The sequence below is a fragment of the Chiloscyllium plagiosum genome, unplaced genomic scaffold, assembly GCF_037043375.1.
Source record: "Chiloscyllium plagiosum isolate Xiang-an unplaced genomic scaffold, Cpla_swu_hap1 HiC_scaffold_28, whole genome shotgun sequence".
NCBI lineage: Eukaryota > Metazoa > Chordata > Chondrichthyes > Orectolobiformes > Hemiscylliidae > Chiloscyllium > Chiloscyllium plagiosum.
Window position 1 is genome coordinate 28649029 of NW_028270166.1, and position 17771 is coordinate 28666799.

At 40.8% G+C, this 17771-nt stretch overlaps 1 protein-coding gene across 1 annotated transcript in view; it reads left to right on the top strand.

The window, feature by feature from the left end:
- The first annotated feature begins 4311 nt into the window (after positions 1 to 4311).
- The window catches only part of myo1f (myosin IF), a 145012-nt gene continuing 131552 nt past the window's right edge, over positions 4312 to 17771 (top strand). Inside the window, exon 1 of the mRNA XM_087976073.1 lies at positions 4312 to 4597. Within this exon, the coding sequence (XP_087832199.1) occupies positions 4595 to 4597 (3 nt within the window). The 5' untranslated portion in view covers positions 4312 to 4594. The remainder of the gene's footprint in view (positions 4598 to 17771) is intronic.

The following is a 17771-nucleotide window of genomic DNA, read 5'->3' on the forward strand; positions in this document are numbered from 1 at the left end:
TTGTTCTCTCCTGTCCATGTTGGACATCTCCATATTTCACAAGCGTGAGTAACAGATTTACTCTAATAATGTGTACATCTCCCGTTCTTATTTTAGGTGGGTACCTTTACTTTTGAAAAATTACCGCTATGATTTCATACTGACATCTTATTATTTTCCTCAACTTGTCCATCCCTTACACAGAAATGTCCTAAGACCATCCTGTCATAGTGTGTAATTGTTTCCCAATTGATTCCAGGAACTTTTCTTCTACAATACTGTCTAGAGGTGTATTAAACGTATTGATCACTGTGTCAAATGCAGAATGTCCTGATATAAGCCCAAAAAATGTTTTTGACTCATTTGAACTGCATCCCCCTTACTTTACTTCAACATTTTTGTTTTGAGCAACATTAATCTTCATTTTCATTCACTTAACATTACGTATCTCTTTAAAATCACTAGTTAAATTTCAAAACTATACTTTATATATTAAAAATCTCTTTGTATGCATACATTGTCACAAATGGTTCTGTACAGTAACATTTCAAGTAAACAAACAAACATTTGAGTCAAAGGCATCTTTTACACATAGAAGATTATATTTACATGCATTGTAGGCACTAGGAGGATGCAATAACTGAACAGACCTCCAATTGACTTCAGCAGGGAGACCTCTTTCCCCACTGCGCTTTTGCGACAGCTGCCACAAGGTTTAGTGCATCCCTCAGCACGTGGTCCTGAACCCATGGATTGTGCCAATCTGCAACACTTGGTCAAGGTCAACTCCCTGTTCTGGAAGACCAACAAATTTTAGGCTGACCAAAAAGCATCTTTCACCAAGTTGATGGCCCGCCAGGTGCAGTTGATATTTGCGTCGGTGTGCGTCCTGGGGACCATACAGCACAGAGTTCCATGTTATGGAGCTGCTCGGGATGAACGTCAACAGAAACCACTGCATCCCTGTACAGACTTGCTTTGCAAAAGCACATTCCAACAGGGTATGTATGACAGTCTCACGCCCTGCAACTGCTTTGAGGGCAGCATGCATTGGTGCAGACCGACCAGACATACATGAAGGATTAGATTACTTACAGTGTGGAAACAGGCCCTTCGGCCCAACAAGTCCACACCGACCCGCCAAAGCGCAACCCACCCATTCCCCTACATTTACCCCTTTCCTCATTAGATTAGATTAGATTACATTACAGTGTGGAAACAGGCCCTTCGGCCCAACAAGTCCACACTGACCCACCGAAGCGCAACCCACCCACACCCCTACCCCTACATTTACCCCTTACCTAACACTACAGGCAATTTAGCATGGCCAATTCACCTGACCTGCACATCTTTGGACTGTGGGAGGAAACCGGAGCACCCAGAGGAAACCCACGCAGACACGGGGAGAACGTGCAAACTCCACACAGTCAGTCGCCTGAGTCGGGAATTGAACCCGGGTCTCTGGCGCTGTGAAGCAGCAGTGCTAACCACTGTGCCACCGTGCCGCCCACGGGATCTCACAGGTAGTGCCCGTATGTACTTCGATAAAATCATCTTTCAATTGTTTCCTGCTTGGCTGAACAGCTAATGGTTTACAATTTGCTGCACTCGAGCAATAAATAATCAATACCTAAGTTGATATCAATAATTTTGTTGACTTGACTTTGTAAGTTTAGTTAAAGTGTTTTTGTTGAAATTGCAATCTGTTAAAGCTGCAGTGAGTGGACAACAGCGTATCTGAGACATCAGTCAATAGGGAAAGAAACTGTGTATTTCCTTTACCAATCAGATTTAAGGTTTGTGAAATAATTAGCATGACATCGAAGAAGAAAGAGTAATTTGAAACACAAGCAGAAAGTGCAGGAAAGTCTCAGCAGGTCTGACTGCATCTCTAGAGAGAAAACAAAGTTAATGTTTCAGGTTCAGTGACACTTCTGCAGTTCTGCTTTGGTGTTAACTCTGCTTTCTCTACACAGATGATGCCAGACCTGCTGAAATTTTCGGACAATTTCTGATCATGTTTCTGATTTCCAGTACCCACAGTTATTTGGGGTTTGTTTTGGTAAATTAGAGTGGATGTGAATCCAAATCATGTACAGAAAGAGATATAAAAAGTGTGAAGGAAAGATTGAATTAGGAGAGAGAAAAGAAATGGAAATGAAAAGTTGAAAAGACTTAATTTTAAATATTATTCATTTTAAATCTCCAACAATTATAACCTGAAGGATTGAGAATCCATACTTGTATTAGTTATGATTTAGCACCAGAGAGGCTGAAAAGTAGTAATTAACACATCACCACAAAAAGTACTTGGACTGGAATGACAAAGTTTAAATTGTTGTCATGATGTTTTGTTCAAATTTACCATGCAAATACGATTTGTGAAGAATTGTACACTGAATCCTGCAGTATTAATGTGATGGAAATCCAAAATGTGACAGAAGCTGTGGTCAGAGGCTCATCTGAGATTCGATCTCTGGCTTTACTTTAATAGAAGTGGCAAATAATGTCACCTGTGACCCCTCCAGAAGCCGCTTGCTCACTGCTAGGAATTACATTTGAGTCTTCTGCATGACTGAAACTTTGCATATTCGGAAACATTGCCTGAATAAATACAAAACAGAAGAGGAAAGGAATATGAATGTACCATTGAAAAATTCATTAAAATCAGCATCATGGAACAGAAAAGCAATTAAAATACTAAAAACAACTCAGATTTAGTTTAAAATCAACAGCAGGGACGGTATGTTAAAGTTGTATATGATTCTAGTCAGGATGCATCTGGAACACTGTGGACAATTCTGGTTACCATTACAGAAACATAGGGTCATAAAGATGTCCAGCATGGAAACAGACCCTTCGGTTCAATTCACCAATGCCGACCAGATATCCTAAGTTCATCTAGTCCCAATTGCAGTGAAAACATTACCTCTCAGGTCCCTTTTATAGCTTTCCCCTCTCACCTTAAACCTATGTCCTCTGGTTTTGTATTCCCCTACCTTGGAAAAAGACCTTGTCTATTCACCCAATCCATGCCCTTATGATTTTTAAAATCTCTAAAGGTCACCCCTCAGCTTCTGATCCTCCAGGGAAAAAAAGCCCCAGCCTAGTCAGCCCCTCCCTGTAGCTCAAACCCTCTAACCCTGGCAGCATCCTTGTAGATCTTTTCTACACCCTCTCAGGTTTAACAATATCCTTCCAATAGAAGCATGTTCAGAATTGTAAGCAGTATTCTAATAGTGGCCTCACCCTGTACATAGAAGCACTGCAAACAGTGGGAAAAAAGATTTACAAGGATAATGTCAGAGATTATGGCATTTCAGGAAGATTGAACAAGATGAAGCAAGAAAGAGTCCTGACTGAGAGATTTAAAATTACCAACGAGTAGCATGGAGGGAGTGGGGATAGATGTTGACAGAATATTTCCACTGTCAGAGAATCCAAGACTAAAGGCAACAAATACAAGATAGTTGTTTATAAATCCAGTAATGAAAGGAGAAATGTCTTCACAACAGAGAGTGGTTTGAATGTGGAAGTTGCAACCATAGGAAGTGGTTGAGACAAATAGTTAACATGTTTTCAAGTAAGAAAAGAGAATAGAAAGATAAACTGAAAGACTAATATGAATCAGATGGAATGGGAGGTTACTGCTGTGAAATATAAACACCGCTACAGACTAGTGAGCCAAATGGCTTGTTTCACTGCTGCAGATCGCTAACTTTGTACTTTGGTGTAAAACAGTAATTTTGCATCACCCAATGCAAATCCATGGTAAGATGCATTTTCACAAAGCCAGTGGTGGAAAGTCCTACACATCTCTGTTTCTGCTTCCAGGGTTTGGCTTTTAACAGACATCAGTCCCTGCCTCAAACTGATGTACCGCTTGCACTTAAATAACAGTGAGTACCATAAAGACTGATTGTAATCTCTCGTAAATTATAGTGCACAAAGTGCCTCCAGTCCCTCCTCTTGATTCAGTCCTCGAAATTAGTACCAGAAAAGTCTGCTTGTACCTGCATGATGTCTTTTAACATGTGGCTGAAGAGGTCTGTGTGTGTGATGGAAGGGGAGGTGGATGTAAAATGCGCTGTCCATTTGGAACACCAGCCCATTGTGAAATGTATAGAATGTTAGAGCTTGTTGTTGTATCTTTCAGACGTTCGCACGGCAATTAAAACTTGGAAAACGTCCAAAAATGGGTCGTCCTTCTACTCTTGTAAATGAACCCTTGCGTTTTAAACATAGTATAACATTTCCGTTTATTCGTTTGTCTATGATTAGTGTGCTCTGCATTTTTCGTGTCAGTATCTAGTTATTTTGAAAGTGTCCCTTCATTAAAGACTAGGCGGTATGTTCAGAATTGCCTTATGAACTGCCAATCACGAGTTAATGGATAACTACATACATCAAAAACGAGGAAGTCAGAAAGCAGCAGCGCGCTGCAGTCTGCTGCACACATAACCGGGTCAGTTTGCAGGTATCCCGCTACAAGAAATGATGAGATGACCGTTTAAGAATAAAATGAAGATTTAAACAGACTTTAAAAGTGGATTGTGGAACATCTCCAACTACAATACGGTCACCAGAAGGAAAGTGAATCAATTACCACAGTTAAATGGTGAGTTCCTGTTGCCTTATTTGCGTCTTTCATTGTTCTGTTAGTTGCAAAGCCCTGTGAACTGAAATGTCAAAATGTCAGTTGGGTGTGATCTAATCAAACCGATTCCAATCTTGAATCTGATGGAAAGTCTATTAGACTGGGCAGGTTGATTTCCGCGCGTGTGGAGTTTCCTGCTATCAGAGTAGTTTTCTGAGACTTCAAAGAAAACTGCCTCACCATTGTCATTTTAACTCTCTGACAGTTAGTGGGTCTACTCTGTACCGCTGTAAGAGCGCAGCTCAATCTAGGTTGGTCCTCAGGCTTAACTGAATTTCAGGTGTTGGCTCTAGCAGTTATGTTAGTACTGTGATGTGTAACGTGCAATTTGGTCTGCACAAGAATTTACCTTTAACCCCCCAACATATAAAATGGTCGAGCTACAAATCGCACTATTTAAAATTCGGGTAAATAATACATTTTTGTTTCTAAAACCAAAATCAGGAAGAGGGCAGTTGGTGGGGGGAGGAGGAATGGGAACCAGATACACATCCAAGTGTTAAGTTCATGTTTCTTCTCTAGAGGTTGTAAGACAAGAAGCTCATTGATTAAGCATTGTCAGTTTTGTATTCCAACTGATTAGCTCTATACTGTTAGATTTGTTTTATCATAAACCTCCAAAAAAGACCATTTGTTCAAGTGTCTGTACTTCTTAATCCTTTTGCGTAAGAAAGTTAAAGGTAGTATTGGGGAATCGAACAATAGTTCTCTGTAATGACAGCTCTGCACTTTACGTTGAAGTCTGTCCTTCCTCTATCTGGTTGTTTTAAATGTTCATTTCATTGCGCCATCACCAACGGTAATCTGAGCCTGTTTTTGTTTTCAAAGCATTATGATTAAAAAGTGACTCCAGAAAATATGAGTTAAAGTTCAGTTGTGGTATTTCCTAGAAGTTTTTGCTTTGCTGATATTGACTGGTCTTTCTTCCAATTGAAGTTTCTTCAGCTAAACATTGCTCACTGAAAAAAGGTGCACAGTTCAATCCAAGTGAACAAACTTTTCCCTCTGGTTTACAATGGATTTATCAGGGACAGGCACAAGGTGGTTTGTTATAAATGGGTATTGAAAAGATTTACTTTCACAGAATAACTTCCAAATTAAACTTAAAGAACACTTAAAGAAAGACTTTGCTGTTGTGCAGTAACTTTCCACATCCTCGAACAACATGTTTCACAGCCAGTAAATATCTTTTAAAGTGAATAAAGCAACCAATTGCCCACAGTAAGGTATAAAAAGCAGAAATAACCAGTTAGTCCATCCTACTAATCAGACCACAATAGGAGTATTGTGCGCAATTTTCAGACCTGTATCTCAGGAAGGATGTACTGGCCCTACAGCGTGTTCAAAGGAGGTCCACAAGAATGGTCTCAGGAGTGAAAAGTTTAACATATGGGCAACATGGCCTGACAGAGTAGATATTGGGAAGATGTTTCCATTGATAAGAGAAACTAGGAACCAAGGGCACAGCCTTAGAGTAAAGGGAAGACCTTTTAGAACAGAGATATAGAGAAACGTCTTCAGCCAGAAAGTGGGGAATCTATGGAACTCATTGCCACAGAAGGCTGTGGAGGCCAGGTCATTGAGTATATTTAGAACTGAGATAGATAGGTTCTTGAGTATCAAGAGGATCAAGGATTATGGGGGGAAAGCAGGAGAATGGGGATCAAGGATCAAGGATGAGCTGAATGGCCTAATTTCTGTTCCTACATCTTACGGTCTTATGGTTGAGGAATAAATTAACCAAGACATAACGAGACTGGTGTATGGGATCATTTTTAAAAATTCGCTCATGGGACGTGGTGTCGCTGGCTGGGTCAGCATTTATTGCCCATCCCTAGTTGCCCTTGAGAAAATGATGGTGAGCTGTCTTCTTGAACTACTGCAGTCCATGTGCTGTGGGTAGACCCACATGGTAGCTGGCGAAATTTGAATTAAATAATAAGCTAGCCCAATCACAACATATCAGTTGTCGTAAAAACCCGTCCAGTTCTTTAGGAAAGGAAATCTGCCATCATTACCTGGTCTGGCCTGGCCTACATGTGACTCCAGATCCATAGTAATTTGGTTGACTTTTAAATGCCGTCTGGATAATAAGAGACAAGCAATAAATGCTCACCTAATTACTGACGCCCACATCCCGTGAACAAATAAAACAGACTGAACGTACAAACAAGGCTCCAGTTTTATACTTCATCCAGAAGGTGGCATCTGCTCCCATTCTCATACTGAAATCAATCGATAATGGTCTGAATCATTAGCTGTCCACAGCAGGGAAAGTTGTACCATCTTGTGCATCAGGAGCTGGTGGAAGTGCTGAGACATATATGTGCGCTGGAATTGTCTGGGAAGTTTAAACTTCCAGTGGGCTGATTGGCACAGCCCATGTCCCTCCACAAAAATTTCTGATGCTGAGATCAGGATAGAAGCCAGAGTGTGAGAATTACACTCAAACCAGATTAACCAATGCGGCTGAAGTGAGCACCACAAATGATCCCTGATCCCAATTAACCTCCCCGAACTGAAATGACCCAACTGCCTTCTCACCCCATCCAACCCACTTCCCCTCTGACCCAACTTAATTACCCCGCAAGCTGACCTGTCTACCCCCCACCAGTCCTGATGATCTCATTCACTCATTTAGGGACTTATTACCATTAAAAACTCTCCTGAGTACAGCATTACAGCTAAAAGAAAAGGTCTCTCTTTGTTGTCTATCCTCACTAGCCTTCATGTGGAGAGTTTGCATTAACTCATGTCTGCTGCAGCCAGGGTCCAGGTACACCTGGCTGAAAATGCATAATATAATTGGAGCAAAGAAAATACTACGGATGGCAGCAATGTACTCAGCTATGCAGCTGACAGAAGACCTGCGCCTCTGTAACAATGTTCCTGGACTGTAACTTGAATCCAGAAATGTCTGACTCATTGGACACCACTGAATCAAACTGCCACAGTCAAGGTGTTGCAAAGTCTTTACAGCTGGAAGTAGTTTCTTTGATAGTGGATCTCGCATGGATTTCCAGGTTAAAATAAGGTACATTGCCTTCTGAGTGGATTATAGAATGCAGTAGGTAAAACTATGGATATTGTCTGCATCTGAAATTTTGCCTTTTGGTGGTAATGTGAAGCTTTCGGTTTGACAATGGTCAAAATTTTCCCAGTCAGTGGGGGTGGACTTAATGTTGGGAGGGGATGGACGTTCCAGAAAAATATTTGAGGAGCCACATTAGGATGATTTGTCAAGGTATTTCCACTGCCAGAGAGCTTTCCCTTGAGAAAATAGCCCCCTAGATGTGCTATCCACACCACAGACATAGGAAGGCAATTTACATATTAGGTTCCTATTTGGGGTGATTTTCAGGGATAGCCAGCATTTTGTCAGTGTCGGAGTGCGCTCCTGCCAACTTTAGAGACTGCCAACTCAATGGAGACAGCGTCCCTGCAGTAATTTAGGGGATTATCAGAGGCAAAGGCTCCTTTCACTGAGGAAGAAGGAGGTGAACTAATAAATAGCTCAAGCACACTGGTGACCTATTTCTGTTGTGGACTTTCCATCTCCTGCTTCACACCATTAAATCTTTGATCCTCTTGTAGCCCTTATTTGCATTTGACACTCAGAAAGTTACCCTACATCATTCGGCAGCGCCCATGTCTGCAGACGGGACATCCAACTTTTGAATGTTTGGTGGTCTTCAGTTGGCCCTACTGATTCATAAACCTTATTCCTTAATTAGATGATGGAGATAGTTAAATGGGAGGCCCAGTTCTTTTGGGGAATATAACTTATCTGTTCCAGCTTCTGGCAATTTTGGGTTCAGGCCACTCTGCAGTCCTAACAACAGGGTCTGAAAGTCCGTGCAAAAATTATACTCTATTTGTCACAAAATAGCAAAATGAAATAAACAATATGCAACTTAAATAGTAACTTCAGTATATTGTAAGATTGAAATATTTATAACCTCCTGGAATAGGTTATTGTTTGAGAAACAGAATTATATTAGATACTGATTAAAATGCCAGAAAAATCAGAATCCATACAGCGATGATTTCCTGAGTTTCAGATCTGAAGTGTACCTAAGTTTATGGTGCAAAGCCTCTGAGAAATAAGTAGAGTTTGCACAGTATATATACAGCCAGCCACCAACATGTTCGAAATTCCATTTGACTTCCACTTTGCTGTTTTTCCTCACACCCAGAGTCGGCATTTCACCCACTGTGCTGACAAAATAAAGGCAAAACTGTGGCAATCAAGCGTGCCTGCTGCTGACCAAACTGGTGACTTGGTGATTCCCTTGCAAAAACACCTGAGAGATCTCATGACAGCTATTCGTAAGCGTCAATAAATAATAGAGAATCCTGTTAGCAGCACATCCACTATTCAATATGTCAGGGATGTTGCTACAATATGAGTCTGCCCCATTGTGTTGGATGCATTCTGTATGATAATATGAGAGAAAACAATATGACTGCTGGAAAAGTAATGAAGTCTTCATTACATGGACCAATGTAATGCCCTTGCTTCACAGCCCTACAGCAATGTGCTCACCTTATCCATCAATATCTGAAAGAAACTATGCATCATTCTACTGTTTCAGGAAGACACCGCATCTCATTTCACCAGCTCCCCTGAAAAAAATGTGACAGTTGATACTCAACAACTGTATTTCCATATCTCATCATTACCCAGATATTTAATGTGTTATTTTGTGTAATGCCTAAAGCCATAGTGTTGCCCTTCTCAATAATAAATGCTCTACTCTGTTATCCCATGAAGAGGCACTGTGGCAAGAGCCCTGAACATGGCTAATATTTGTTTCTCCAGAACAGGGAACTAAGATAGAGGACTAGGATAGGCTCTTCATCTTAGTTAACTTGGTTCTTAGAAATGCTTAGAAATCAGTCTGTAGCACTTTTACTGAGGTAGGTCAAGCCTGACTTAGCTTGTATTCTAGGAGGAAGCGAGGACTGCAAATGCTGGAGGGCTTATGCCCGAAACATAGATTCTCCTGAGATGCTGTCTGACCTGCTGTGCTTTTCCAGCACCACACTCTTGACTCAGTTAGCATTCTGGCTACTGTAAAGTCAGCATTTGGCGGGGGTGGGGGTGGAGTGGGGTTGTCATGATGAGGTAGGAGGGTTGCACTAGTAATAGCCTCCCCATCATGAGAGACAGATAGCTTCGCCATTTTAGATTGTGCCCAGGTGTTGCTGGAAACCTGCAATGCCATTTTGGGATGCGAGCAACCTTTTTGCATCAGTAATGTAGCTGAAACAATTTTGAAGTTTTAAGGTAGATACAACTAAAGTGGAAATGGAGCAGAAAAGGCTTCCACATTCCGCCAATGCTGGTGGTTTGGATCAACTTGTCTCATGATGAAATTCAACTCCAAATCACAGGTTTTAGAGAGGTGCTTTGGGACTGCTCCTCTGATTGCTTTTTCCCAGCCACACTAGCAAAGAGGCAAATGCGAGGAAAAGGAGTTTGGGTTTTTGCATGATAAGCAAAACAAGCGCATCACCTTGTATGCCAGTGTTTCTTGGTATAACCAGGGATTACAGGACCTCCCGCATACACAACTCCAACTCCTTTCAAGGCATCTCTATCTGCAAGGTAGATCTTCAAGTGAAGTCATCTCCTATATTGTCGCAAGCCTAATGTTTTCAGGTCTACTCCCTCCTATTGTGAACACAGGTTTGTCCTGGACAAAAATAAGCAGCAAAAGCACTGTACCATATGTGTGATGGAAAACACTCTCAGATTGCAAGTCCACTTTTTGAATAGCATCTCTGATGGGAAGGATGCCAGACTATTGTTTTCTTGCATATTTACTGAAGGAAGTTGAGTGGGGAAATGGAATTTGGTGGAAGGCACATCTACGAGGTAATGAGACTTAATTGAGACGTATTTAATAAGGATGTGATGCCACAGCAATTTTCTGTTACTTGCTACAAATCAGACTTAAGCATTAACCATGCAGCTGCTTACCTATTGTTCCTATTGATAGCATCACTGAATTTCTTCAGCACTGTACAGCTGCAGCATTCTCTGACATTCATTTACACAGCCCATTTATTACACTGTTGTCCTTCTAGCTGTCTTTGGTACCTTATATCATTGGTTTGGTAAGGTCTCTGCTGAATTTGCGACGTTTACTGTTCAGTATTATCATCTACTCCTCCACGCAGAGGGCTGTGCTTTTTCTCAAATTGCACCCTGCCACTTCATGATTCTACAAAGATCAGAGAGCAGGATTAGTTGTTTTCATAATAAGGAATAAATTCAAATATTGACAGGAACAGGAAAAAACATTCATGCCATAGGTACTGCATCACAAGTCCACAGTATTACTCGTGTAGAATCCCTACAGTGTGGACGCAGGCCATTCAGTGCACACCAACCCTCCGAAGAGCATCCCACCCAGACCCACCCAATCCCTGTAACTCTGCATTGCCCACGGCTAATCCTCCAAGCTTGCACATCCCTGGTCACTATAGTCAATTTAGTATGGCCAATCCACCTAACCTGCACATCTTTGAACCATGGGAGGAAACCAGAGCACCCAGAGGAAACCCACACAGACACAGGGAATATATGTAAACTCTACAAAATCACCCCAGGCTGGGATTGAACCCAGGTCCCTGGCACTGTGAGGCAGCAGTGAGCCACCATGTCATCCAACATTTATTAATGGTGATTAAAAACAATCCATAACATACCTCTGCTTGATGTATTGCTATTGTACACAAAAGAGTGTAAAATAAGAATTGTACAAGGAGTATTCAATAACATGTAATGGGGTGGGTTTTCTGTAGTATAAACAGTGTTAAGCTGTTTTCCCATTGTCAACCCTTACCAGAATAATGTGAACATGCAGGCAAATTTCTAACATGCTGACAATGAGTGACGTATCTTACTATCCCTACCTAATAAACTCTCATCCTCACTATAGAGCTTAATCTAGGTAGCTAACAATGTACTGTAGGTCCATCTGCATGTTAATGTGCATTTGAAGGTAATCTGCCCAGAGGGACTTTGCTTGAGGAACAATTTTTGATTCATGGACTTTTTTTTAATTATAAGGATAGAAATATATGTCAGGCTTGACCAACATCTGTAAAAAGATTTGTTTTGATCTTTCAGAATTGTTGTGTTCTGCTATTCCTTTGTAGTATTTTCTATTTTTGCTTCAGATTTGGAGTTGTTCTTTTATTATGTCTTATAACAATGTTGTAAAACCTTATAATCCACAAACAAGTTCCTTTCATTAATCTAATATTAGAAGTTTTTTATTTAGAATGCTCTTAACTGCCTAGGATTATATAAAATTAATAGGCTGTACAAAGTGTGCATTGATCAAAGGCTTGTGTGCAGCTAACTAATTTTATGAAACTTAAAGAAAGATAAATTTGGACCCTGCTCTGCTAATTGAAGGACTCAAGATAGAAAGTTTGCAGGAGTTGTAAACAGTAACTTTCCAAAAATGTGACACTGCAGCAAACTGAGACATCAGAGTGATACTCATAATCTGAGCACACATTGTAATTTTACTGCTGTACACCCAGGAGCTGTCTGGAGCAGTAAGAATGCAGTAAGTCTTACTTCCCAACAATTTAAAACAATGGCTGCTTCAAACGGTATATTTCATCACATTTATTTTGTTCTGTTGAAGTTATCACTATTTAATAAGCCACAATTCACACAGTTACATCTACAAGAAGCTGCATTAATTTTAAGGTGTTCCTGGCTCCAAACCAAGGATAGGAAATATATCAAAATTTTAAACAAGGGAAATTCTGGTCTAAAGTTGAAACAAAGAATTCAGTGATTTTTAGCAGAAATTTTTTGTGAGATTCTACAGCATTCAATATGCCCACAGCTTTCAATTAAAAAACAATGAGCTGGATCGCAGGTCCCTAGACCAGCATCTGAGCATGCTCAGTCAGTCTTGATTTCTCTGAAATTGACATTCCTTAGGAGGACTGAAATTTCTACTGAAAGTAAACGAGAGGGCATAAGTTTAAGGTGAGAGCGGAAAGATTTAAAAGGGACCAATGGCTCAACTCTTCACGCAGAGGGTGGTGTGTATGTGGAATGAGCTGCCAGACAGAAGTGGTGGAAGCCATTACAAGTACATTTAAAAGACATCTGGATGGTCATGTGAACAGAAAGGGTTTAGCGGGATATGAGCCAAATGCTGGCTAATGGGACTGGACAAGTTTAGGATATCTGGTCGGTATGGATGAGTTGGATCTATTTCTGTGCTGTACATCTCTATGGCTCTATGTCTCTAATTACTGTACCTTGGACTTGGAGCCCACCTAAACCACAGTTAACCAGACTGACAATAGCAACAGAAGTGACTGTGTACCTTAAAATCAAAGACTCTACTTTCCTTCCAGACACTAACAAGGAATATGCCATCCAAACAACTTCTTACCACAGCTAATCACTAACTTGTCTGAGCAACCCAACTCATCACCTTCCTTTAGCAGGCACCTGAAGGTTTTCGCCAGAAATCACATGCATGACACTGTCCTAATAGGCAACATCATGATATAAAAACAATTTGTGTTTATATAGTAACTTTACCATTATGAAACTTTGAATATGCTTTCAGCAATACCAATAGGCTACCAAAAGAGCCATTGGGACGGGTTGGTAAAATCATGTTGAAACGGGTACATTTTAAGAAAGGACTGAGGGGAGGAGAAAGATTTATGGATGGGTTTCCAAGGCTTACAGTCTAGGCACATCAAGACACATCTAGCATTAGTGGAGCATGAGTATCACAGAATCATGGAATGGTTACGGCACAGTGCTCATTGAGCCCATTGTGTCTGTGCTGGCTCTCTAAGAAGCATCACATCGAATGCTACTCCGATACCTTGTCCACATAGTGTAGCAATGTTTCCATTTTCAGGTAATAATCCAATTCCCTCTGAAAGCCTCATTTGATCATGCCTGCCCCGCACGCTCAGGAAGTGCATAGAAAAAGTTTTGTCTCATGATGCCTTTGCTTCTTCTGCCAGTTATTATAAATTTTTGACTTTGTATCTTGAATTTTCCACCCAGTGGGATCAATTTCTCCCTACTCTGTTTAGATCTCCACCCCAGCATGTGATTTTGAATACCTCTGTCAGATCTCCTTTCCACGTTTTCTTCTCTAGTGCGAGCAATCCCATTTTGTTCAATCTTTCTACATAACTGAAGTTCCTCATTCCTGGAAATGTTCTCATGGATCATTTCTGTACCATCGCTAATGCTTGCATACTTTTAATGGATTAAGGAGATGATGCTGAGAAGTGGCATTGAGGTAGCAGATCAGCCATGATTGAACTGATTGCCTCAATGAGCTGAATGGTCTACTCCAATATTCCCGTCCTTCCTGAAGTTTAGTGCTGAAAACTGGTTGCAATATTGCATTTGTGGTTGAACCATTCATCCATGCAGGTTTTAACATAATGTCCTTGCTTTATTACTCTATGTCCCTATTAATAAAGCTCAGGATATAGTTTGCCTTATTTACTGCAACTTGTCTCAACATCTCCAGCTACCTTCAATGACTGAGACAGAATGACTGAGCTCCCTCTGTTCCTACTTTGCCTTTAGAATGATGCTTCTCTTGTGACAACTAGGTGAGGAGAGGTGATAGATAAACTCTTCTCTTTTTAACCCCTCTGATTGCAAGATTTTATTTTTAAAAATGTACACATTTATCAACCTTTAAGTAAAACTTAGTTAACTAGTTCAAAATGAAGAAGCCAATTTCAGGATTACTTGAATGAACAAAAGTTTTTTTTTTATCCACTACACCAAAAGCAAAAATAAATATGTGACAGCAAACACATGCACAAACACAGGTAATCAGCTTTAAAGGATGGAAGGTATCTATACAGACAAGAAAGTAAAGATAGCTGCATAAAGTCCTTAAGGTGTTAGATTTTAAATCTAAGTACCATGTTGCCTTGTTTTTCGGTAATGGCAAATTTTCTAGATTAGATTCCCTTCGGCCCACAAGTACACACCAACTCTCCAAAGAATAACCCACCCAGACCCATTCCCCTACATTTACCCCTGACTAATGTACCTAACACTATGGGCAATTTAGGATGGGTAATTCACCTGACCTGCACATCTTTGGACTATGGGAGAAAACTCACGCATACACACAGAGAATATGCAAACTCCACACAGACAGTCGCCCGAGGCTGGAATCGAACCCAGGTCTCTGGCGCTGTGAGGCAGTAGTGCTAACCAGTATTCCTGATGAAGGGCTTTTGCCCGAAACGTCGATTTTACTGCTCCTCGGATGCTGCCTGAACTGCTGTGCTCTTCCAGCACCACTAATCCAGAATCTTATGATCTCAGTCAATAGTTGTTGTTCCAAGTTGTTTTCATTGGGCATTTTATTTTAGTTTGAAAATAGTAAGGAGAAAGCAATCACAAACTGCAAACAGTTATTGGTCTAGGTTGCTACCTCTCTCCTTTGTTGTTCAAAGACTGCCACTTACATATAGTTACTTTTTGGATTCTTCTTGTTTATTCCAAACTGGATAGCTTTTGACAGGTCTATCTCTCATGTGTGTGTGAGTAACATTTCTTGATGTATCACTGAATTTCAGAGTGTCTTGATGAAAATGTTAATTCTGGTAAAGCTGGGTTCATATATTCAATGGGGCCTTCTTGGTCCTGTCAGATGATCACAGAGCCAGAGGTCTCTTTTTTTAAAACTATTGTTAGTCTGTGAAAATCACAGGCATCTAAGTCAAATTATGAAAGTTGAATACTGATACTACAATCGTAACACTCTGCATTCCTCCCACTGAAGTCAACCACTGCATATGCCTCTATATTGAAGTTTATCTGCTATTTGTCCATCTATTCCACCAACCTGCCTCTTTTCAAAGTTCTACACTATTTTCCTCATGTTTCATAATATTTTCAAACTTTGTATCATTTGCAAATTTTGAAGTTGTGCCCTTTAAACCAAGGTCTTATATCATGAATACAGATCAGAAAGAGCAGTGATGCGACTACTGATTCCTCAGGAACTTCTCTCTAATACTTCCTTCAGTCTGGAAAATAACCACTCAGCACTGTTTTGTCGCTCATAAAATTACACATCCATATTGTTACTTTCTATTTTATTCCATGATCCCTAACTTTGCCCACGATTCAGTTGTGTGGCATTTTATGAAATGCCTTTTGAAAGCCCATGTACATCACACCAACAGCATTACCTTCATCGAACCTCACAGATGCCTAATCAAGCAAGTTAGTTGACCATGATTTTCCCACACTGTCTCACTTTAACATGCTGTTTTCCCATTTCTTGCCTTGCTCCCTAAAGTCTGACTGCATGACCACATACCTATGCCATTGGTAACCATGTGGAGAATAACTGCTTGCCCTTCACCCAACTCCTTCAGGGTCTTTAACAGATATTCAATGATGTTCTGGTTGCACTCCCCAGATGAGCCGTCACTTTTATTAGAACTGAATACTAGTTGGAGACAGATTTAGTCAGGATATTCCTGCACCATCTCTCTATTTCTTTTTTGCTGCCTAGTGATTAAAACCATTCCCTCTCTCCCTGAGTATTGTATTCTTAAGCTGCAGCATGACCATCTTAATAATCATGCTATCTACAATTCCTTCAACTTCCTGATACACTATAGTGATTCAAATTGCTGCCCAAGCTCTGAAACCTGGAACTGGAGCTACTGCAGCTGAAGTCATTTCTTGCACATATGGTAAACCAGGGCAAACAAAATGCACTTCAGTTTCCACGTGCAATGGGATTTGAACTGCAGAGGTGAAAGGAGTGTGATAGCGATCCCAGTCTGCCTCACTGTGATCCTTGACCTGCTTCACACTCCTCCTGACTTGCCTCACATTGATCCTGATCTGCTACACTGTCTTTTCAGTCTGCTTCACAGCATTTTCATTCCACTGCATACACATCCTGGCCTGCTTCACAGTGATCCTAAGCCGCCACATAATTGTCCCGATCTGCTTCACTGTTCTCTTGACCCGCAACACACTCCTCCAATTTTCTTTGGACCTGGAGATGTTTAGAGGCTAGAATTGCGCATCAGACTCTTATTACTGGACTACCACCTGACTCACTGGTCAGTATGACAACAGATCAAATGTTTATAATGATATCTTGGAAACTCAAAGAGACAGCATATCTACTATGTAACCCAGCACTGATGACAGCGAAGACTCCACAGGTCTCAACATTGCTGCTGTGTGCTCCAGTTGTAGCTAGTGTCAAGAGTGGCAAATGGGTCACAGCATGGAAAGTGGTCACTCAGCTCAATAGATCTATACTGGCTCTTCACAAAAACAGTAACATTTCAATCCCATTGCCCTGTCCGCTGTTCCACTTGAACCATCATCTGCTACATGTGCTGTCACACCAATAACACTGCCGAATATGGGGTGTAAAGACAGGATTGTGGGCCAGTCAGCATTCTTGGGATTCTTTCTCTTCAGCATCATCATTGGATTCTCCTAAAGAAGACAGGAAATAAGGAGTGGTTAGCATGCACAACACTCACCACACTTCAATATCGCATTGTAAGCTTGGTTCAGCTGGAGAGGAAATTTCAGCTGGAGAGGAAATTTCACCAGTGCAACAGGAACTGAAGAAATATTGTTTGCTCAAAAGCTACTGATCATCCTGCAGGTGACATCTCCCCCATCCCACTGCCTGACCCATAGCAGAGCTTCCTTCTCACAGCAAGTAAGAGCCTATAGCTCTATAGACCTTCTTTTGATCTGTTTCTATGATCATGCGTCTTCTACCTTCAGCAGATTATTTGTAGCTGGTGAGGCATTACTAATGCTAACTCTCATAACATAAGAATGGGATGTGGGTAATGTAGGACTGAAAGGTTCTATAGACCTTTTTTACACTTCTGTCATATGCATATATGTTAAAATCACAGGCATTAGAGTGTCCAGGCTAATGCTAAGCCATTCAGTTAAAAACCCTTCAATTAGCATATTATGCTTCAAGTGGCCCCAGGAAATTGGAGTTTGAGACCTAATATCTTCAGGTCACACCTTATGCTATGATAATGTTATCTTGACGATGTCTTTTTAAGGTCAGATGCATACCAGCTA